General features: G+C 33.5%; 2 protein-coding genes across 7 annotated transcripts; both read left to right on the plus strand.

Moving 5' to 3' along the window:
* The first annotated feature begins 1,784 nt into the window (after positions 1 to 1,784).
* Positions 1,785 to 5,459, plus strand: LOC109019743 (plant UBX domain-containing protein 1-like). 4 transcript variants are annotated; one of them, XM_019002100.2, is made up of 8 exons: positions 1,785 to 1,930; positions 3,069 to 3,165; positions 3,340 to 3,411; positions 3,868 to 3,935; positions 4,064 to 4,193; positions 4,328 to 4,432; positions 4,807 to 5,032; positions 5,133 to 5,459. In XM_019002100.2, exons 1-7 carry the CDS (start codon positions 1,847 to 1,849, stop codon positions 5,013 to 5,015), a joined length of 765 nt encoding a protein of 254 aa, XP_018857645.1. In that variant the 5' UTR covers positions 1,785 to 1,846; the 3' UTR covers positions 5,016 to 5,032; positions 5,133 to 5,459. The 4 variants fall into 4 exon arrangements, with proteins under 4 accessions (XP_018857645.1, XP_018857647.1, XP_018857650.1 ...); XM_019002102.2 differs by having other exon boundaries at positions 3,343 to 3,411; XM_019002105.2 differs by lacking the exon at positions 1,785 to 1,930 and adding an exon at positions 2,010 to 2,148 and having other exon boundaries at positions 3,343 to 3,411; positions 3,861 to 3,935.
* A 4,077-nt stretch (positions 5,460 to 9,536) lies between these two features.
* On the plus strand, positions 9,537 to 19,097 carry LOC109019736 (glucose-6-phosphate 1-dehydrogenase, cytoplasmic isoform). Of its 3 annotated transcripts, none has more exons than XM_019002088.2 (16): positions 9,537 to 9,862; positions 10,485 to 10,665; positions 10,984 to 11,069; positions 11,411 to 11,477; positions 11,561 to 11,747; positions 12,457 to 12,614; positions 12,694 to 12,762; positions 13,075 to 13,133; positions 13,898 to 13,934; positions 14,287 to 14,358; positions 16,952 to 17,099; positions 17,248 to 17,343; positions 17,827 to 17,897; positions 18,271 to 18,386; positions 18,502 to 18,547; positions 18,615 to 19,097. In XM_019002088.2, the coding sequence occupies exons 2-16, from the start codon at positions 10,495 to 10,497 to the stop codon at positions 18,780 to 18,782; spliced, it is 1,551 nt and encodes a 516-aa protein (XP_018857633.2). In that variant the 5' UTR covers positions 9,537 to 9,862; positions 10,485 to 10,494; the 3' UTR covers positions 18,783 to 19,097. The 3 variants fall into 3 exon arrangements, with proteins under 3 accessions (XP_018857633.2, XP_018857635.2, XP_018857634.2); XM_019002090.2 differs by having other exon boundaries at positions 13,898 to 13,929; positions 14,282 to 14,358; XM_019002089.2 differs by lacking the exon at positions 9,537 to 9,862 and adding an exon at positions 10,079 to 10,259.
* The last annotated feature ends 1,362 nt before the right edge of the window (positions 19,098 to 20,459 follow it).

Raw genomic sequence — 20,459 nt, forward strand, 5'->3', positions numbered from 1 at the left:
GTTGTTTATGGCGTATATGGGCCTCGGGGGGCGGGGGAGAACACGAAATTTAAAAAAATTAAAAAATAAAAGAAAAAGGAATCGTTCTCGTCACGTATAATCGCCGACTTATGGTATTTGAAATAGCGGAGGGTGAGGGTGGGGCCACTGCTACCGTGCCCCGGTGGAACTGTAGCCGGCAGGCCTGGTCGAAAAGCCACGGTCACCTTTAATTTTGTATTATTTGAAATAAGAAAAATTTATACAACTTTTTACTATTTACATAAATTTTATGCACCACATTTTTTTTTATATTTTATTAATTTTTTTATCAAATATTTAATATATAAATAATAAATAAAAAAATTAATTTAATTTAAAAAATTAAACTAAAAAAAAATTTAAAAATTTAAAATTTTATAAATATATGACGTGTGAAAATTTGAAAAATTGTATAGTATTGCTCTTTGAAACAAAACAAATATTCAACTTTCACTCTAAAAATATTTTAAATTTAAAATAAAATATTAATGATTTGTCTAAATCTTTTTGGAAACTTTAGAAAAAAAAAATCTTTTTGGAAAAAACACAAAAATCATTTTTTTTAAATCTCCAAAAATAAATTTCCCCCAAAAATTTTATCCAATTTTTTATCTCCTTAGGGAGATTTGAATCCAGATGTCACCTTTGAGATATTGAGATGGTTACTACTTTTGGTTAAAAAAATATGCTTGAATTAGGATTTTGCTATGGGCTGGGAAATGCTTATTGAACCGATGGTCTATCGGTGGTTTGACTGATGATTTTTTATATTTTATATTTATATTTTATTATTTAGTGATTAAGAAAGTATATATTATTTAATTTATGTATTTTTTATAAAAAAAAAAGTATTTAAAAATGTAATAAAAATACTTGAAAGAAAAGAAAAAAAAAACTATCGATTCACTATCGGTCCCAGTAGATCTATAAATAGATTTTCTTATTAATATACATGATGATTGCAAAGCCAGATTTTGAATTGTATCTGTTGCTTAGCTTGGATGCCAATTATCTCTTCAATATATATATATATATTCAAAAGGCAACAGGATGAGTAAATTAAAATGCTATGTGGGCGAGGATTGGTCAGTGGTAGTGCCACGTGTGGCTGTTGATTGTCGAAGTGGTTGTCACTGAGTTTGCCTCCCTTTGATTGCTGCTTCATCCACCATAATAATGCACAAAGCTGGTGTGAGCCAACTCTCTCTTTGTTGTGCCTGGGTTGAACGTCTTTTCATTGTGTGCGCGCAATGCTTTTCCACTTTTTTTTCTTCTTCCTGTAAAGGTGCCCTTTCTTCCATTCTTCCATTGTAAAAGACCAACTTATTAACAATGATAAGTTGTTTTAACTGTATTAAAAGGTTTAATTTAAATTTGTTGATCTTTGGCTAGTTTGTTTTCAGATATGAGATGAGATTAAAGTTAAAAAGTTGAATAAAGTATTCTTAAAATATATTTTTTAATATTATTTTATTTTAGAATTTGAAAACGTTAAATTATTTATTTTATTTTATATTAAAAATTTTAAAAATTATAATGATTAATTCTGAAAATAAACGAAGTCTTAATCTTAATGTCGAGCCCAGGTTTTATTTCCGAGTACCAGGCCCAATAACATAGCAACAGTCTATAGCGGCCCATATTTGGTGAGCTTGTGCGCGTGAGGCTGGACACTGGACAGCAAAGGCCGGCCCATTGTTGGGGACCTTGTGCACTTGCACTTATCACGTGTAAGCGCTTACTTGAAAAAAGAGGAAAGGAATTCCAGTCTGGGATGGGTTGGAAAAGTAAGGCATAAACAAGATTCGCTATCTTTTGTTCTCTAATGTTTCTTGATGCTCCTGTTCCACTACCTTTGAAGAGAAGAAGACTCGCGAGCGTTGATCCCATGGAGGTTGAAGCGGCCAAGGTCTTTTTCTTTCAAAACTCTAACTTCCTGGCATATTTAATTCACGAACGTTGTTTCTACGTACTGGTTCAAGAGTTTGTTTTTTATGGTGGGTCCATCTGGTTTTTTTCTAAAGATAGTCTGGTTTACTCTAATTGTTGAACAATGGAAGATTGTAGCCGTGGATTTCGTGTGCTGATCATTCAATTGTGGGTTTTATTTTATGCTTTAAATTTTGGGTAAGTTTGATTCAATTTATATTTCCTCATGTCCGGTTCTTGAATATACAGTTGATATCAAACTTGATTTTGGAAAAACATAATTGAGTGGCACAAGATAGGATTTCATGATGGAAGACAATGAATAATAATTAGATTGATTGAAGATATTGTGAACTATAGTTGACGAACAATGAGCATTGTAATGTGTATCTATGAAAAGCTCGCACCTTGGTAACATACCAAGTTTACAATTTACAATATCGGGACATTCCTGAGCTCCAAGTTTAAGCAAGCCTCATTAACTTGGTCTTATGTGTTTAGTGACAAATAAATTAACATTATTCATGTTGTCTTCTCGAACTGTTGAAGAAAGAAGTTGATTTCTCACCTTAAAGAAGCTAAATAGTTATTGGGGGTGTTCTAGAAGAGAATTTGAATATTTTGTCGGCTTGATATGAAAGGTTATGGACTTATCTCGGGATGGATGAGGTGTTGGGTCGTGTCCCATAGGAGTGAGTGAGTTAGTTACCAATCCAAAAAAGAGGCTATGGACTTATCTCCCAATTAAGCCCCCTTTTTTAGTTACCAACCACTTTCTCTGTCAATGATGGTACTGCCATTATGAAATTGATAGATGAATGTTTAAAAGATTGCATTTCAATCATGAGTAGTGCTACATATACTTACAATTTTACGTACAAAAATCAATTTGTTAGTTTTTTTTTTAATTCAAATTTCACAATTTTCAGCATATCAATAATTGACACATGGAGAAATAAATTTTGCACAAGTTGTTCTTAAGTACAATTAGCATTTTCCTTCAATCATTGTTAATCTCAACCAAGACTATGTCATTTCAGTGTCACATGGTTTCTGACATACTCTACATGTGTGATGTTATGTTGATGTATACATATATATATTTTCAATGATGTCAGGCGAAGTTTGCAGCTATTAAAGAAAAATTTGGACGAGAAATCCGTGTGTTCGAAACATCAGCAGCTTCTCCATCATCACATGAAGTGTCCAATAGTGGTATGCAGCATCATTTCAACTTTGGTGCCTTCTACCGTAGGCCACAATATCCACTCAGTCTCAAAAGTTCCCTACCTGTCCTGTTAAGCTTTGGAACACCTACAATTTTTTCTTTTCGCATCCCTTATAATGGTCTCTTTATTTTAATCAGTACTTATTTTTTATGTTGTACAGCAGAGGAGACAGATGACTTCTATGAGTTTACTGCTGAGGATTATTATCGAATTTCAGCTTCTAAAAAGGAAGGTAAATGTTGAGGATGCCCCTATTTTAAAAGATGAGATGGTTCTTTTATTGAATCATTTTAAACACTTGCTGAAGGTCTTGAAAAGAAAATGTGATTGTAAATTGTAAATTCTACTTTATGGTATGGCTTGGTGGCTTGTCAAAAAAAAATATAAATTGTTTGGTTGATACTTGACTTTGCGTTATGAGTTTTGGTACTTATATCTCATGGCATGTCAGGAATATAAGCAAGGAATGGGAAGTCTCTTCTGCTCTTATATTTCTTGGAAGTCTTGTTTACATATACATATGTTCATACTGTTTATGTTTCCTGAGAAAAAGTTGGACAATATGAGAAGTTCAATAGAATCCCACTGCAAAACACATACCCCTGTACACTTATCGGTACAAGAATGCAGGTGCGTGTGTGTATGATGTTGAATACTTCTTCTAAGGTGTTAATGGAATAGTTTACAGATAAATTCTTGAAGACACGAAAAATTCGAGAAGCAGAAGAAGCGGCTCGCAAGCCAAAAATAACAAAGGTGCTTCATGAACCTTTCTTGTTAAGACTCTTTTTCTTTTTTTTCTTTTCTTCTTTTTAATTTGATAGGCATGCATGGTATGATGTAAATGTAAACTTATTGATGAATTTATCTGCTCACGCATGCAGGCTGTCATTAGGGTTCGCTTTCCTGATCATCACACATTAGAGGTCACATTTCATGCATCAGAAACAATTCAGAGCTTGGTCGATCTTCTCAAGAAAGTGGTTACTCGACCAGAACTGCCATTCTATATATGTATACCTATCAAATTTAAAATATTCCTTACCTGCATTAGATTGGATATTTTTTGTAAAAATTATCTGAAAAGCTGATTTCAATAAGGATTTCTAAAGGTAAAAATCAAAATGCAAAACTTGGTTATGTTGCAGATACTGCTCCTCCTAAGAAGCAGATAACAGACATGCCACAAGATTTTTACAATGCTGGCTTTGTTCCCGGAGCAATTGTGTATTTTTCTTATGATCTACGGGAAGGTTAGTAATGATTTTGGGTGCCACAATTCAATTGAAGTATTTTGTTGGCTTATTCATCATGACTAATTATAATTTCTTCTTGGCCATTTAATACTATTTCACACTATTTATGGCTTATCCAAAAAAAAAATATTTTCTTTTTTTTGTTTAATGATTTCATGTGAATTCTGCAAATTGGGTGCTTGGTGATCGAGAACTACTCAAAAGGAAGTGAAGTTCTTTTAAGTTAAACTCTACGTGGTCCGATACCAAAACTTTGATTTGCATCATTCATAAAGAATTCGACCCTCACCCTCCCTCTTTTATTCTGTTGTTAGACTTTGGTTTATGTAATAACGAAAACTAATTCTATATTTTTCTTATGCCATCATCAGGTGATGATTCTACAGATGCAAATTCAGCTCCCTTCCTTCAGGAAGAGATCATGTCTTTGAAAGATTTGGACTTTAGTACTGAGCAGAGCCAGCAGGCAGAGGCTGTTCAGTCTGCACCAGAACCTGTACCAGTAACACCCGCCCCTGTCGTTCAAGAACAAAAAGCTGCAGGGAAAAAACCTGTTAAGCCCAAGTGGCTGAGAATGTGATTACGCCGACTCTGGAGGTCAGGTCCTTGTTCCTGTTTGAACCTTTTCTTCCAATTTTTAATTGATGCTCATCTCATCTCATTATACTAACTACGGGTATCGGTTTTGTTCTTGCAGGCAACCTCAAACAAGTAACCCCGACAGTCGTGACATATTGATATCTCCCTTATGTTTCGTGAAGGTTTGTGTTGTGCCAAAGTTGAAATATGTACGATGCCTCGGTCCGTTGGAAAGAACCTGGCTGGATATTTTCTTTTTCATCTCACCTTTTAAATGGGTTTCTGTTTCTTTTCAATGCTGGCAATGCTTTCCGTCAAAGTATGACGTGACTTGTCATGATATGTTAGCAATATAAATAAGGATAGTTTTAAAACAACCTTTTTTTTTTAACTCTGATTGTGATTCATTCTCTTTAAATATGTAACTTTTATGTTGAGATGATAACCCGTGGTGACAAGTTCAGGCTCTCCAATTCTTGGACTGATTGGGCCTATTGGGTTTACACAGGCACATTGTGCCATGAGGCGATAAAACGACAGAATTCGGGTTTAACGTTTGGACTCTTCTTTTTTCTTTTTGTGGCCCATTTTAACTAATTTTAAAATTAGTTGTTATTCTAAACATAATTCACCAAAGAGCGGTACTATTTTGTTGTCGGTATTTTTTTTTTGTTAAATATTTTTTTAATATATTTAAATATTTTTAAAAAAGAAAAGAAAATTATAAATATATTATTAGTTACTTTCTTAACTATTAAATAAAATAAAAAAATTAAATACATTTGCAATTAAAAAGAGCATATAAATTGAAAAGGCACAATATTATTATTCATTCGCCAGATCAAGTGTGTGGTGTGCATTGTCGGCGAGGGAAAAAACTCCAATCCGTACAGACTTACACGTGACGAACTGACACCATGTGCTTTACGGAAGGGATATGGATATGATCCTGTGGATGTTTCATTGGCTGAATATTTTATAATAGAGAAATCCTTAGTGTCTGTTCGGCTGGTTTTCACACAAAAATAGATTGCTACTTATACAATTACACGTATGCCTTCCATCATATCTATCCTAAACCAGCAAACATAAAAAATTGATTTCAAACATAAATCCTCGCATAGGCCTTCGTCCCTCGCACCACCCCCTTCATCCCTCACACTGTACGAGAGCGGTTACGACATCGTGCTCATCTATGGCCGGCCTCTCCCGCCGTTTGATGAGACCTGCTCTACCCTCTCTCCTCCTCCAAGCCTTCCGATGACTTCGACTATGATCGCCCCTAGTACATCTCCTACGTCGAGCCCTCCGCCTGTCACGACAAGAGCCTTGAGACTTAATACAGCAGTTACGTCCATCCCAAGCCTCGACCCCCGCCCCCTCCACCCGGTGAGTGAGATTTTGGAGGAGGTGAGTATGGGGCCCGAAGTCAATGCTCAACTCGAGATTGTGGGTTTGAGATGATTTTCACTGTGATTTTGAATAGATTATGGTTTGATTGTGGGTGGATTTTGGTTTGATTGGGTTTTGATGGAGATGACTGACGGATATGGGAGAGATTGGCGATAGATATGCGTCGAACTGAGATGCTTGTGTCGGCGTTGGATTGAGGGCAGAGAGATCAGCGAGGAAGAGAAAGTAGAGAACGGTACTGAGGAAGATGAGGCTATTATGTACGAGGTGATTGTCTGTGATGAGGTGTATTTCTCTTATAATATTTTATCCTACGTGACTTGAGATGAATGAATGATTGTTTTTGTGAAAAAACTAGTCCAATCATTATGAAGCAGTTCTCTTTATAATATGGTATGGAGCTCTTGACAGATGCAACCCATCACTATTGGTTTAAGTAGTTCTTATTTTAATGTTACATTTATAACGTTACTCATATAAAAATGTGAAATTATGTTTCATAAGTAGTTAAAATGCTTAATATCGATAGTAAATACTGATAATTTTTTTTTCGTTTGATTTATATATTCTTGTCCAAACTAATAATGTTTATTTGGTGAAAAAGACAAACTGATATTAGTAATAACTATATGATTGACAGTGGATCCTTGTGAATCTGCCAGATGGTATTAAATGCTCAAATAAATATTATAAAACTTATTTTATATGTATATCATTTTATGAAAAATTATATTCAACAGTCTTATATTACATATTTTTTTTATTTTTTATTTTTTTATTATTTTTTTAATAGATATGTGTGTAGGACTGTCGAACATGCTAACACATCATTCTATAATTCTATCACATTATAAAATGTGATTCCGTACCATTATTTGACAATAAAGGTAAACGTTTATCTTCTAATAGCCATCATTAGTGCGTTCCAGCTATAACTAAACATGGTTACATGGCCATGTTTGGCAAATACGAGCTTTTAAAAAAAATTTCGTAATTTTACTATTAAATATCATTTGAACATCAAAATATTTAAATTTTAAATTTTTTCAACTAATAATTATTCAAACATAAAAATCAATACAACTTTTATTAACTTTAAAACAAAAATTATATTAACAAATTTTATGTTGAGATATTTTTTTAATTTTATTTATTTACTTTTACAAATTCTAATACAATCTTTATTTTTAAAAAATATTTTTATTTAATTTTTTATCACTCTCTTTTTTAAAAATTTAATAAAATATATTCACTTATTTCACTATTATTTTCAAAATTTTGAGATAGTTGCATCCAAACATTACCTATAATTAAAGTTGATAAAAGCAATACATCCAAAGAGCATCACTCCGTTCGTGACATCCATTCAATATAGGAAACATGATAATATATTTTTATGATAAAGTTTGTTCTTACTTTCTTTTCCCTTTCCTTTATGCTGTCTGTAGCCATTATTGGACAGTGGGTGGACAGGTTGACCCCAGATTGGTGACGTTGCTTGTGGTGATTGGTGGAGCTAATGGTACAAAGTTTGGGTTTCTATGAAACCGGTCTACCCGACACTTATGTCGGTCGATCTCGTTTATTTTCGCAGTCTTATGTCGGTCGATCTAGTTGATTTTGATAGACGAGATGAATTTACGTGAAAATTAAGAATTAAATAAAATATTATTAAAATATATTTTTTATTATTTTTATTATTTTATAATTTATTATTTTATTTTATGTAAAAATTTTAAAAAATTATAATAATTAAATGAGATAAATTGAAAAGTTTTATGAAAACAAACCAGACATAAGTTACTATTTAGTTTAATGAGATTAGATAATTTTAGATGAAAATTAAAAGTTTAATAAAATATTATTTTTTAATACTATTATTATTTTAAAATTTTAAAAAGTTGAATTATTTATTATATTTTATATGAAAATTAAAAAAATCTGTAATAATGAGATGAGATAAAATAACCTTACTATCCGGCTTAACTTTGGAGGACTGTTACCGGATATAGTTTACAAAGGGATGCCATCATCCCCCATAATATATTTTAAATATTTTATTTTATTCTTATTAAAATAGTTAAATTATTCTGCTCATCATCTATACATCAAATACTTATTATGGAAAAATACATATATATAGTATGTGGTGTATGAAAATGCTAAGTAGAATTATTGAGTTTACAAATATGACACAATTCTTTTGAAATAAAATGAGCTTTATTATTAAAAAATAAATTTTTATGTGAATTTTATATTTATTTATTTTTTTTAAATACACGACACTTTCGTACTATAAATATAATTTCTCTAATTTTAAATTATCTTATAAATTAAATCTATCTCATATCAATACAGCCAAAGAATATATCCTTCAAACGAAAATTTGTAAATATTTTGTTGTTGTTACAATATATGATATTTCTTGAATAAAAGTCAATTTCTTGTAGACCACATTGTCAAAAATATAGAAGTGCAGATTTTATAAAAATAAATTTATAAATTAATATAATATATTATTTTTATTTTATAATAAAAAATTTTTTAATTTAATTTATTACATCAAATTACTTTAATTTATAAATTTATTTTTATTAAATTTTTTAACCGAAGATATTTACAAAAATATACGGAAATCTCGAATAAACTGGCAAACCGTTCAAGTGGAAGAAGTCTACCCACAGTTATAAGCTTATTAAAATCTCCAACAATAATATTTATGTTTTTTTTGTTGCCTTGAAATTCTATCATTTCAACCTTCCGACGATAAAGATTAATGTTATTATTATTATTGATATTTCATCTGCATTCAGAATTTTAGAAAGAGTAATATTAGAGAGAAGTTATTATAAAAATGTATATTTTGTATTTATTTTGTGACTATTTTTAGTTGATTATTTCTAATACTCATTTGAAGAGATGTGTGGTCTATATGATACCATATTATGTATATAAAATAAATACTCTCAATAATAATTTCTATCTATATTTATTCTTTTAGATATCTAGATTTCGATATTATTATCTTTTTGTATAAAAAAATTAATGGTTCTCGAAAAAAAAAAGTTAAAATAATTATAATAAAAATGTAAAATTTAATAATCAAGTTGTCGTAAAGAAAATCCAACGAACTTGATCCGTCATGTGTGGATAGGAGAGCTTAGGCAGACAGAGCTTGGCCGACAAAATAGTTGTCCTAAAGAAAATGCAACGAACTTGATCCGTCATATGTGGGGGAGAAATAGGAGAGCTTAGGCAGACAGAGCTTGGCGGCTGATAACTGGGCTGAAAATTTTAAAAAATTGTAACGAGAGGAGTGACATATTTTCTCTATCCAAGACCCAGAGATCTAAACCATAAATAAAAGAAATAGAAGCTCAGAGCCCACCATCCATTACTACCTCAAATTTTCCACTCCAAACTTTGCATCAAAAGGTATTTGTGCTTCAATATCTGTTAGCTCCGCGGTCTCGTTTCTACATCCCTTCACCTGATTCTTTTTCGCATTTCATTTCATGTTGTTACGGAATTTCTAGTTCTGTTCAGAGCTTTCAAATCGGTCTTTTCCATGATTTTGATTTCCGTGTTTCGATCCCCCTGTTTACGCGTTTTTGTGGATGTTGAGATCCATATAGAGAGTGAAACAGTATTAGTTTTTACTTTTCCATCTGTTTGGTTCTCGAGAAACTCAGAAGAAATATATTATGAAAAATTGAATTTGAGAACTACGCTATATGCTCTATTCCAACGATCAGTTTTGTAATTTCGAAGCATACGGCTGTTGTTTTCTAATTCTACTAGCGACCAAACGAGACGCAAGCGTTCTAAATCGGTGAAATCCTTTTTTCTTTATTTTTTGGCTAATCTGATCAATTCCATGCACTGAAAATTGATTGCCCCGTTGGCTCATTCTATTCCATGCTCTGGAAAGTACAGGGAAATCCTTGTATCTCCTTCCACCAGTGTCCACTTTCTGTACTATGCTTACAGCTTATACTTTTCTTAATACAGACTGCATCATGAGAAATTGTAACGTAGCTGGCTTTTTCTTGTCCAGGTTTTAGAAGATGGAATCAGGATCATGGCACGTTGAGAAAAGAGATACTTCAAGAGACGAGCCGTTCAGAGATGTTGACAATGTCCCCGTAACTGGGTGTCTCTCCATTGTTGTGCTCGGTGCTTCTGGCGATCTCGCCAAGAAGAAGACCTTCCCGGCACTCTACAACCTCTTTCGGCAGGTTTTGTTAGACTCTTGTTTAACAGTCTTTGTATTATTTTCGTGAATTATATCTATCGGTATTAATTTTTATATGATTTTTGTTAAAATGTATAATTATAACGATTGTCCTCTCTCGTTTGGTCAGTATATTTTAAGACGATGGTTTCAGCTTTGATATTAGCATTCTATCTATTTTGATGGAAGTTTCTTATTCATGAAAGACAAATGAGAATATGATCTTCGGTCTCTTAAGACTAGAGAAGAAGTAGAGTTACCGGTTATTATTAGGACCTGTGAACTTTGTTACTCACTTTGAAAGGCACATGATTGTCCCCAGGGATTCCTACCCCCCGATGAAGTTCACATTTTTGGCTATGCAAGGACTAAGATTTCGGATGACGAGCTAAGAAATCGCATACGTGGGTGAGATGCCTTCTGCTGTCAGTTTCTATTTTATAATATCAATGTTTGGTGCGAGGTCCCTTGCTTGGAACTTATTTCTTATAAATTACATATTAATAAACCTTATTTGCAAGGTTGATATTTGGTAGAGGATACCTACCAAAATTACCTCAATTTTTGTCACCTTCATTTCTCTTTTTGAATATTTGTTTCTTTGATTCTTATCTTATGCCTGCTCACTTCCTTTTGACTATTTTTTTCCCAAAAAAACTGTTTTTGTTATTTTTCACTTAAACTATGTCTTCAAATGTTTATCAGAATAGCACATGGCATGGATTGATTTAGATGTGATAAAACTGCAGGTATCTTATTAATGAAAAAAGTGCTTCATCAGAGAACTCGGAGAATTTAAGAAAGTTTCTGCAACTGGTGAGCACAACCATTATCCAGCATTATTTTGGAATCCTTTCTGTAGTGTGACTAGAGTCCCATAAGTACATTTTATTTTGTAGGTTAAATATGTAAGTGGATCTTATGATTCCGAGGAAGGCTTTCGGCTGTTGGATAAGGAAATCTCAAAGCAGGAATTATCAAAAAATACTGTGGAGGGATCGTCTCGGAGACTTTTTTATCTGGCACTTCCTCCATCAGTTTATCCATCTGTCTGCAGGATGATCAGGCATTTTTGCACGAATAAATGTAAGTTTCTCTTAACTCATATTTTAATTTGCAACTGGAATTATTATAAAATCTGGCGACTAATTTTTGGTCATTCGTGTTTGGATGGGTGGTTTCATTCATCATTGTTGAAAGATCTTGCACGGAGATTGTTTCTTTGAAACAATACACAACTACATAAATTGGATTCATATGTACATTCCTATACCTTATTTGACATGCTTCTAGAGAGTTGCTGAAGATGAAGAATTTAGAAGATAGGATAGGATGCTCAGCTGGTTAGCCATTAGTCAAAGCAGAAAGATCACTATCTGATAGCATAATTACACAGCACTCATAGAAGTTGCCATTCTGTTGTTAAGGGTGATTCTTGGAACTTTTTTGCTGAGTTGTTGGAGTTATAAAGATTTTAGTACTGGTATTTTTTTTCCTAACATTGCCCTGATGGCAAGGGAGAAGTCTAAAAGATACCCGAATTCTGTTTACATACCTGGACATCAGCAAAAGAAAACTAGGCCTTCTATTCCTAGTTAGTGTCTCAATTAATTCTTTGTTGTAATCTTGCTGAACCTGCATGCCATTTACAAAACTGCAAAATGTTGTTCTCTTAGCTAAAGTTGATTTAACTAAACAGTTGGTCGAATCGGGCATCTTGGATTCCTGTATGAGATTTAGATTTATAGAGTATCTGACACAGACCTTTCTGAATGAGTTCATCTAATTATTCCAGCCAATCTTGGTGGATGGACAAGGATTGTTGTTGAGAAGCCTTTTGGCAAAGATTTGGAATCTGCAGAGCAACTCAGTGCCCAGATTGGAGAGTTATTTGAAGAACCACAAATTTACCGTATAGACCACTATTTGGGAAAGGAATTGGTGCAGAATATGGTAATAAATGTAGATAGGCCTTAGTTATTTATTTTGTTTCAAGACTCTGATTATTTCTCTTCTTATCTTAAATATGCAGTTGGTTCTTCGATTTGCAAATCGCTTCTTCTTGCCCCTTTGGAATCGTGACAACATTGACAATATACAAGTGAGAATCCTTCTTTTGCTGATCATATTTTAAAGTTACTTATCGAAGAAAAAAAATTCTTCCCCATTGTTTACATGATTTTTTTTTTCCACTTATAAAAAAAGAATTACTAATAAAAAAATGTTTGAAATTTACTCACCTAAGGTGAGGCTGCAAGAGTACATTACTAGTCATAAAGTCCAGGCAATATCTTGTTCTCCTCCAATCAGTGGTTACCTCAATATATAAAGTTGTAACTTCCATTTGTCACCTTAATGTAACTTTCGTATTTCCAAGTTCAATATGTATCTTATTCGCATGCTTCTCTGGCAGATTGTGTTCAGGGAGGATTTTGGGACCGAAGGTCGTGGTGGATATTTTGATGAATATGGGTATGCACAATAAATGCTTGTGCCTCAGTTTGTTCTTTGAGCAGGAGCTTAAATGAGCAATCATTTCCTTGTCCTCTTTAAAATTTTATTTTTAATATTCAAAATTGATTACTTCTATATCAATTCCAAGTATAAAAAAACATGTATTTGAATATTTTTCAATCACTACTTACATGCTAGTGAAAAAAGAAAAGAGATATTGGTGGTCCTAAAATTTTAGTTCTAAGGCCATATTTGTTTAATGGAAAATATATCACATGACCGATGAAAAACTAATCTTTTAAGGCAGAAAATGCCTTGATCTTCCAAGGAGGCACTTCTCGTTTTCGGAACCCAATATGGAAATACTGTTTATGAATAAAATTTAAATCCATTCAGAGCCAATTATAGAGGATATCAGGAATGAAGTTAATAGAAATAAATTGGGTTTTTGAGATGAGTTTTCTTGGGTTTTGTCAAAGAGGCGGGGCTTGTAGAAATATGGTTAACTTGAGAAAGTTAGTGGGGCTTGTAAAAATAGTGGGGCTCATTCAAAATGTGTTTAGGAAGAAACTTTCTGTGAGATGTGTCTTTTGTTAGTTTTTGAATGATTTCCAGATTTTTTTTGAAAGATTACTTATCCAAAAAGATTGTTTTTTGAAAGATGAAAAATTGTTTTGGTGTTTAAATTATGTTTGATTTAAGATGACTTTAATTTTGTGCTTGCCTAGTTTTATATGTTAAATATATTAAGGAGAATAACTAATAATTTATTGTGTTGACAGGATTATTCGTGATATCATTCAAAATCATCTGTTGCAGGTAAGACCTTGGCATTAAGAGAAAGTAGATTCGTATCCTTAAAGATGCCATCTCAGCATGATTGATTATTCCTTAATTATTGTTTTATTGTTGTACCCTAAATTTTAGTATTTCTTAGTTATTTGTGTTGCTTCTTCTTTTGATAATATACTTGCATGAATTTGGAGGATCTTGTGTGTGTTGTAGCAACATCTTCAACTGTAATGTTCTTTCTTCAGAGTTTAATGTTAATATATATATATATATATATTCTTTCCTCTTGAGTTTGTTATCCCAGCCTATCGGCAGAAAGATGAAATGTGTATAAATTTTTGCATATTGATATTGCTCATTGTTCATCTACCAAGTGCAGGTTCTTTGCCTAGTTGCCATGGAAAAGCCAGTTTCTCTCAAACCTGAGCATATTCGGGATGAGAAAGTGAAAGTACGTATCTTACACCGCAAAGGGGGGAGTTTATTTCGGTTATTATCTTTTGGATGTTTATGCTCTGAAGCTTCTCTTACAGACTAAGAAACAAAGATGTGTTGATTCCCACCCTCCACATCCTTCTGCCCGTCTCCCTAAAACTGCTTTATGATAATAGGCTTTTTTTTTCCTCAAAGAGCCGGTAGCCATATGGTAGTGGCCCCGTCCCAAATTTATTAATTAACCCTCACTTGTGGCGGAGGAATACTGTGGTTACAAGTCAAGTATAAGGGAGTTTACATATAAGAAAATAAAAAAACCTCCCAAAGACAAACCAACCAAAACCAAAACAAAAGAAACAAAAAGACAAACAATCTAAACAAAGCCTATAAAAAACCAAGAAAAAAACTAACAAGCCTAAACCAAGACATGAAAAAAATCTAAACAAGCCTAGAAAAAACAAGAATAGAAACAAGCTAAACAAGCCTAGAACACAAATTAACGACGAAAATACGGGAGGCCTAAAAAATCCAGCCGCACAATACCTTTTAAAAACCGGGGAAGATCTTGGTTACCATTATATGTGACATTCGTCCCCATTTCCCCATCTCTAGCAAGGAAATCCGTTGCATTGCTACCTTCCCAAAATTTATTAGCAGCCACAAAATTAATCCCCTCAAGCTCCTTTCGCAAAACCTCCCAAAAATTCCAAAGATACCATAAACTACATTTGCCGTTGTGAAGCCAATCAACAACAATTTGAGAATCACTTTCAATAATCACATTGACCATATGGAGCCGTTTGCATAGTCTAATGCCATTCAAAATTGCTTTCACTTCGGTGCCATTATTCGTACCAATCCCATAATAAACAGAAAAAGCCCCTTTAACCATACCATTCCAATCTCTAATAATGCCGCCCCCTCCCAAGTTACCAGGATTGCCTCTGCAACTCCTGTTGCAATTAAGCTTCACCCAACTCGTAGGAGGCCTAGACCATTTAAGAATTTTACCAGGTCTCATAGAAGTACGAAGCCTCTCAAAATTAAATTCTTCCAAAATCTTCAAATCGTGCATGGATAAGTTACTAAATGAATTAATGTTATTCGCCAATGATTTACTCCACACCCGAACACTTCTCCAAACAATCATAGCTGAATCATACTTTACCATCCATTCTAGCCTTACATCTTCTCTTCCAAATGCACTAAGTGATAATACAAGGAATTAAACCAATGAGAGTACCTTTAAGAGAGGATTTTTTAGCATAAGAAAACCAGGCAGCTACTCTATTTCTCCATGGTAAACTGTGCCTACAAGGAATACCCAAAGCAATACTGGCATAAAACTAGACATCAAGAGCCACGGCCCCCATAGAAAAAATATGGTCGATATTTTCTATACATCTCTGATCACAACAATCACACGCAGAGGCAATAGACACACCTTTACTTTAAACGCGAAGATCCACGGGCAAACGATCCCCAAATTTTCCACAAGCATAGAGAGATATGTTTAGGAAGAAGCTGGTGCTAGAACCAATCATGCCATGGTAATTCCTGACCTCTTTTTCTCACCACCTCCCAAGCTGTATGAACTACCATTACCGGAAGGTTTCCACACAAACAAATCTGGACCTTGGGTACCATTAGTAGGCATCTGTAAAATTTCCTCAACAATCTCCTCACCAACCAGCTCCCTAAGAATGCCCTCATCCCAAAAATTATTGGACCAACAATCTTGAATACGCAATCTGTTATTAACAACATCTTCAACCCTTATCAAAAGGGGGCCCAATGCCAACCATCTATCAAACCAAAAGGAAGCATTACCACCACGCACCAGGACAGTCACATTATCCATAACTTTCGGTAGCATCTTTATGATCGATCTCCAGAATCTAGAATCAGTCGGTCTCGCCTTGTAAGTAGAAAAATGGCCATGACAAAGGTATTTGGCACGTAAAAAATCAGACCAAAGATTATTGGACGACATAATACGATAGGCAAACTTCATATGGAGTGATTTTTTAACCTCTTTAAGGTCTCTCACGCCCAACCCTCCTTCTCTAGTAGGCAAACAAATATTACTCCACGACCTCCAATGATATTTTCTTTTACCATCAGTCTCTCCCCAAAAAAAATTAGCTAACAAAGCTTTAATACGAGACAACGATATGGAAGGCACACTTAAGTGGATAGGCATACTATTTAAAACATGCTTGACTAAAATCAATCTACCACCCGGCGATAACAGCTTAATCTTCCAACCGTCAACTTTTTTCCTCACTTTATCAATTAACGGTTCAAAAACCCGGGCTGTCAATCTACCGGAAACCAATGGCACACCCAAATAGGTAACAGAAAACTTACCTTCCTTAAAGCCCGTAAGACTCAACAAACTCCGTAGAAAATAAACATAGAAAATAAAACTCTCTCTGTAGATCTAAAGGAACCTAAGAGTTTTGAAAGCCTTTTTTCCCTTAGAAAAAAAATAATAATAATGTTTTACAATTGACATAAAACTCTTCCCCATATAATTTTTCTTCTCAGTTATGCGAGTTCCAGACATATCTTCTTACATTGTTTGCTGATTATTGCTTGAATCTCAGGTTCTTCAATCAGTTCTTCCAATTAACGATGATGATGTTGTTCTTGGACAATATGAAGGCTATAGGGATGATCCAACAGTTCCTGATAACTCAAATACTCCAACTTTTGCAACTGTAATTCTGAGAATAAACAATGAAAGATGGGAGGGTACTATCTACTTACAATTATTTTTATCTTCTTTTGAAACTCTTTTATTGTAGAGTGAAACATAATATCTGAACCCTCATTTGGGTATCAATTAGAGCATAATTTTGTTCAACCTCTTATCATAGTCAAAGCGAATTTTATTATTCAGGTGTACCATTTATACTCAAGGCTGGGAAAGCATTGGATTCGAGAAAGGCAGACATACGTGTTCAATTTAAGGATGTGCCTGGTGATATATTCAAATGTATGGCACATTACCTTGAGAATTCTGTGTGACTTATCTTCAAGATTTTGCCTGGTTCCTTATACATCTTACAATTTTCTATGTTTAACTATTTATAAAAAAACTCTCACTGATAGATGACATACCTTTTACTTATGATTATACTTGTACATTAATGAAAATCACAGAAGAATTTTGGGTGTTAAAAGTGAGAAAAAGCATGATTATTGCCCAAGTGAACACTTCCGTGAGGATTATAGCGTTGGTTAATGTGCAGAATGGCACATTTTCTGTTTCTGCCATGATTAGTCTTCTAGTCTTCTTGCTTGCAATATAACTCCATATGGTCTTGCTGCCACTTAACTCCTTTGTTGGCTTTCCATTCAGCATCTGTGTATTGTCGTCACTCTTATCTCTGCATCTGTATCATGCTTGATGGTCTTATCGAATATTTGGTCACCTAAAAGTTATTATCTATTTATTGAACATTGTCTTCTTATTCAGGTAAAAAGCAGGGGAGAAATGAGTTTGTAATACGCCTCCAGCCTTCAGAAGCCATGTACATGAAGCTTACGGTATGTTTCTGATTCTAATATCATTGTGAGAATTGTTGGTCCCACAATGTTTGAGCTGTACCTGTCTATGTTTTCACGTGCTTCTTGTTGAGACCTGGTGGAGCATCAGGAAAAGTAGAAAACAGTGTGCATGTGCTTGCCTATTGAATTATTTTCGTTGTGTATTTTTTCCAGGGTTTTTCTAGTAGCAATCATACTTAGATCATACTTTTGTAGAATTTTCCCTGACGTTACTTAAATTCGTAGAAAATTCTGGTAATATAACATTAAGCTTGTTTTTACTTGAATCCTCTCATAAGCATTGCTGATGGCGTCTAATTAAGTAACTTTACTTTTGTCTGAAAACCCATTTCTCACAATGTCTCTCATGCAGGTCAAGAAGCCTGGACTGGAGATGCTGACTATCCAAAGTGAATTAGACTTGTCGTATAGGCAACGTTATCAAGGGGTCACAATCCCAGAGGCTTATGAACGTCTAATTCTTGACACGTATGAATGATCCTTGCCTTCCTTCCATATTGTTGGTATCTGATAATTCTGAGAATTAATATCATGGTGTTCCATTGATTTCTTACTCATTGAGAAGAAGAATTTTGTTTTACAGAGTAAGAGGTGATCAGCAGCATTTTGTTCGCAGAGATGAGTTGAGGGTATGAACATTGTACATTAAATACAATATGTGTCAGCTCAAAATTTGACGGTTGTGTGAACCATCAGGCGGCATGGGAGATCTTCACACCTCTTCTGCACAGAATTGATGGTGGAGAAATGAAGCCGGCTCCATACAAACCGGGGAGCCGAGGTCCTGCAGCAGCAGATGAACTGCTAGAAAAAGCTGGTTATGTTCAAACACATGGCTATATATGGATCCCTCCCACCTTGTAGAGTGCTGTATACTTGCAAAAATGGACTCTGGTGTATCCATCCTGTTGCCTGCCGATATCAAGTTTGCATGAAAAATGGCTCTTTTACATTAATAAGCTTAATGTAAGCAATACATATGCAAGTAGTATGACTCGAGCTTAATAAGCTCTCTGATCGGAACGAGTAGTATGACTCGAGCTTTACACAAGCAATACGAGACAATTCTATGCCCTTTTTGTAATAAATTGCTAAAGCTGTTTTTCACTTTGTAATATGAGTTTTTCTTTGTACGCATTTAAGGAATAAGGAATTGGATGTGTCACCGGAGCTTCCACACCCTATGAGTATATTTAGCATTATTCTATTAGTTGATGCACCATATTTTAAGTATCGAGTAATAATTTGTATAAATCTCAAATATATAAATATCATTGAGATGTTTTGTAAAAAATAAAGTAGACTTTACCATGAAAAAGTATATATAAATCATTTTATTATTATATGATTCACTTTTTTACTAAAAGCTTGTATACTAAGAATCATATTATTGAGTAATTGTTTGTCTAAGTGACACATTTTTATATGAATAATGGTACTCCCATCGAGAGTGGGTCCTTGTTTAACTGCATTAGCATTGATTTTTCTATATGCATATGTAAAATCATATTTTTTGAAAATTTATTTTACATATCAAGAAAAATTCTCATATTAGATTATGCATCTTTGAGCTAAATAATAATAAATTATTATTTTTTTATATTTTGCAATTAGCACCACTGCAAATTCTATCATTTATCACCCACTATAATTTTTTTTCTAAAATTCTGTTAGTTGGTGGAGAGAGAGAGATGGGGAAGGAGAGAGAGAAAAAAGTAATAAAAAAAATTTAGAAAATGAACATTATATTTTTAAATTTATAGAAATACTATTCATAATTATGTAAATTTTTTATATGAATAATCAAATATAGCCTAATTTAATGTCATATCATGCAAATATGTAGATGCATATACAGATGCATAATCTAATATTAATGCTTTAAGTGATACTAAGGTCCCGTTTAGATAGTAAAAATATTTCATCTGATCTTATTATTATAATTTTATCAAATTTTTACACAAAATATAATAAATAATTTAATTTTTTCAAATATTAAAATAAGAATAATATTAAAAAATAATATTCTAATAATATTTTATTAAACTTTTAATTTTTATCTAAAATTATGTCATTTTATTTCATTATCTGAACTGTTACTAAGAGTTTGTGATTTTTTTAAAAAAAATATTTTAAAAAGTTTAAAAAAGATTATCGATAGAAGTTTTCGATAATCTTCCTGGATGGGTGCTGCGTTACCCTTTTTATATTCCTTCCAACACAAGGGATTTTATTGTCAAAAAGGTTCAGAAGTCTGTACTTGTCCTTCCAACGCAAGTTAAATGGACATAATTTGATACAATCAAGTTGGGTCTCGGGTCTGGTGATTTTTCCGGACCGCGTTGGTTCCAAGCTATACTAAAAAGGGATATAGGTGTTACGCTCGGACGCATTAAGGTGCTGTCCGACGGCCCCGAATATCGGCCCAACCCAACCCAACAATTCAAAGACCAGGACACACGGTTGTGTTTTTACTTCCTGTGATGAAAGTTGCCGCGTATGCACGTCTCTCATTGTCATTTCTTTCGAGACAAGTTTAGG

Source organism: Juglans regia, chromosome 1, assembly GCF_001411555.2.
Source record: "Juglans regia cultivar Chandler chromosome 1, Walnut 2.0, whole genome shotgun sequence".
Taxonomy (NCBI): domain Eukaryota; kingdom Viridiplantae; phylum Streptophyta; class Magnoliopsida; order Fagales; family Juglandaceae; genus Juglans; species Juglans regia.

What these genes read in the sequence shown, in the direction of transcription:
- LOC109019743 (XM_019002100.2), top strand. Translation starts at nt 1,847, where the DNA reads ATGTTTCTTGATGCTCCTGTTCCACTACCTTTGAAGAGAAGAAGACTC. An exon ending in ACATGAAGTGTCCAATAGTG is followed by an intron (nt 3,166 to 3,339) that starts GTATGCAGCATC and finishes TATGTTGTACAG; the next exon opens with CAGAGGAGACAGATGACTTC. An exon ending in TTCTTATGATCTACGGGAAG is followed by an intron (nt 4,433 to 4,806) that starts GTTAGTAATGAT and finishes TGCCATCATCAG; the next exon opens with GTGATGATTCTACAGATGCA.
- LOC109019736 (XM_019002088.2), top strand. Translation starts at nt 10,495, where the DNA reads ATGGAATCAGGATCATGGCACGTTGAGAAAAGAGATACTTCAAGAGAC. An exon ending in TTCGGGATGAGAAAGTGAAA is followed by an intron (nt 14,359 to 16,951) that starts GTACGTATCTTA and finishes CTTGAATCTCAG; the next exon opens with GTTCTTCAATCAGTTCTTCC. An exon ending in CCATGTACATGAAGCTTACG is followed by an intron (nt 17,898 to 18,270) that starts GTATGTTTCTGA and finishes TCTCTCATGCAG; the next exon opens with GTCAAGAAGCCTGGACTGGA.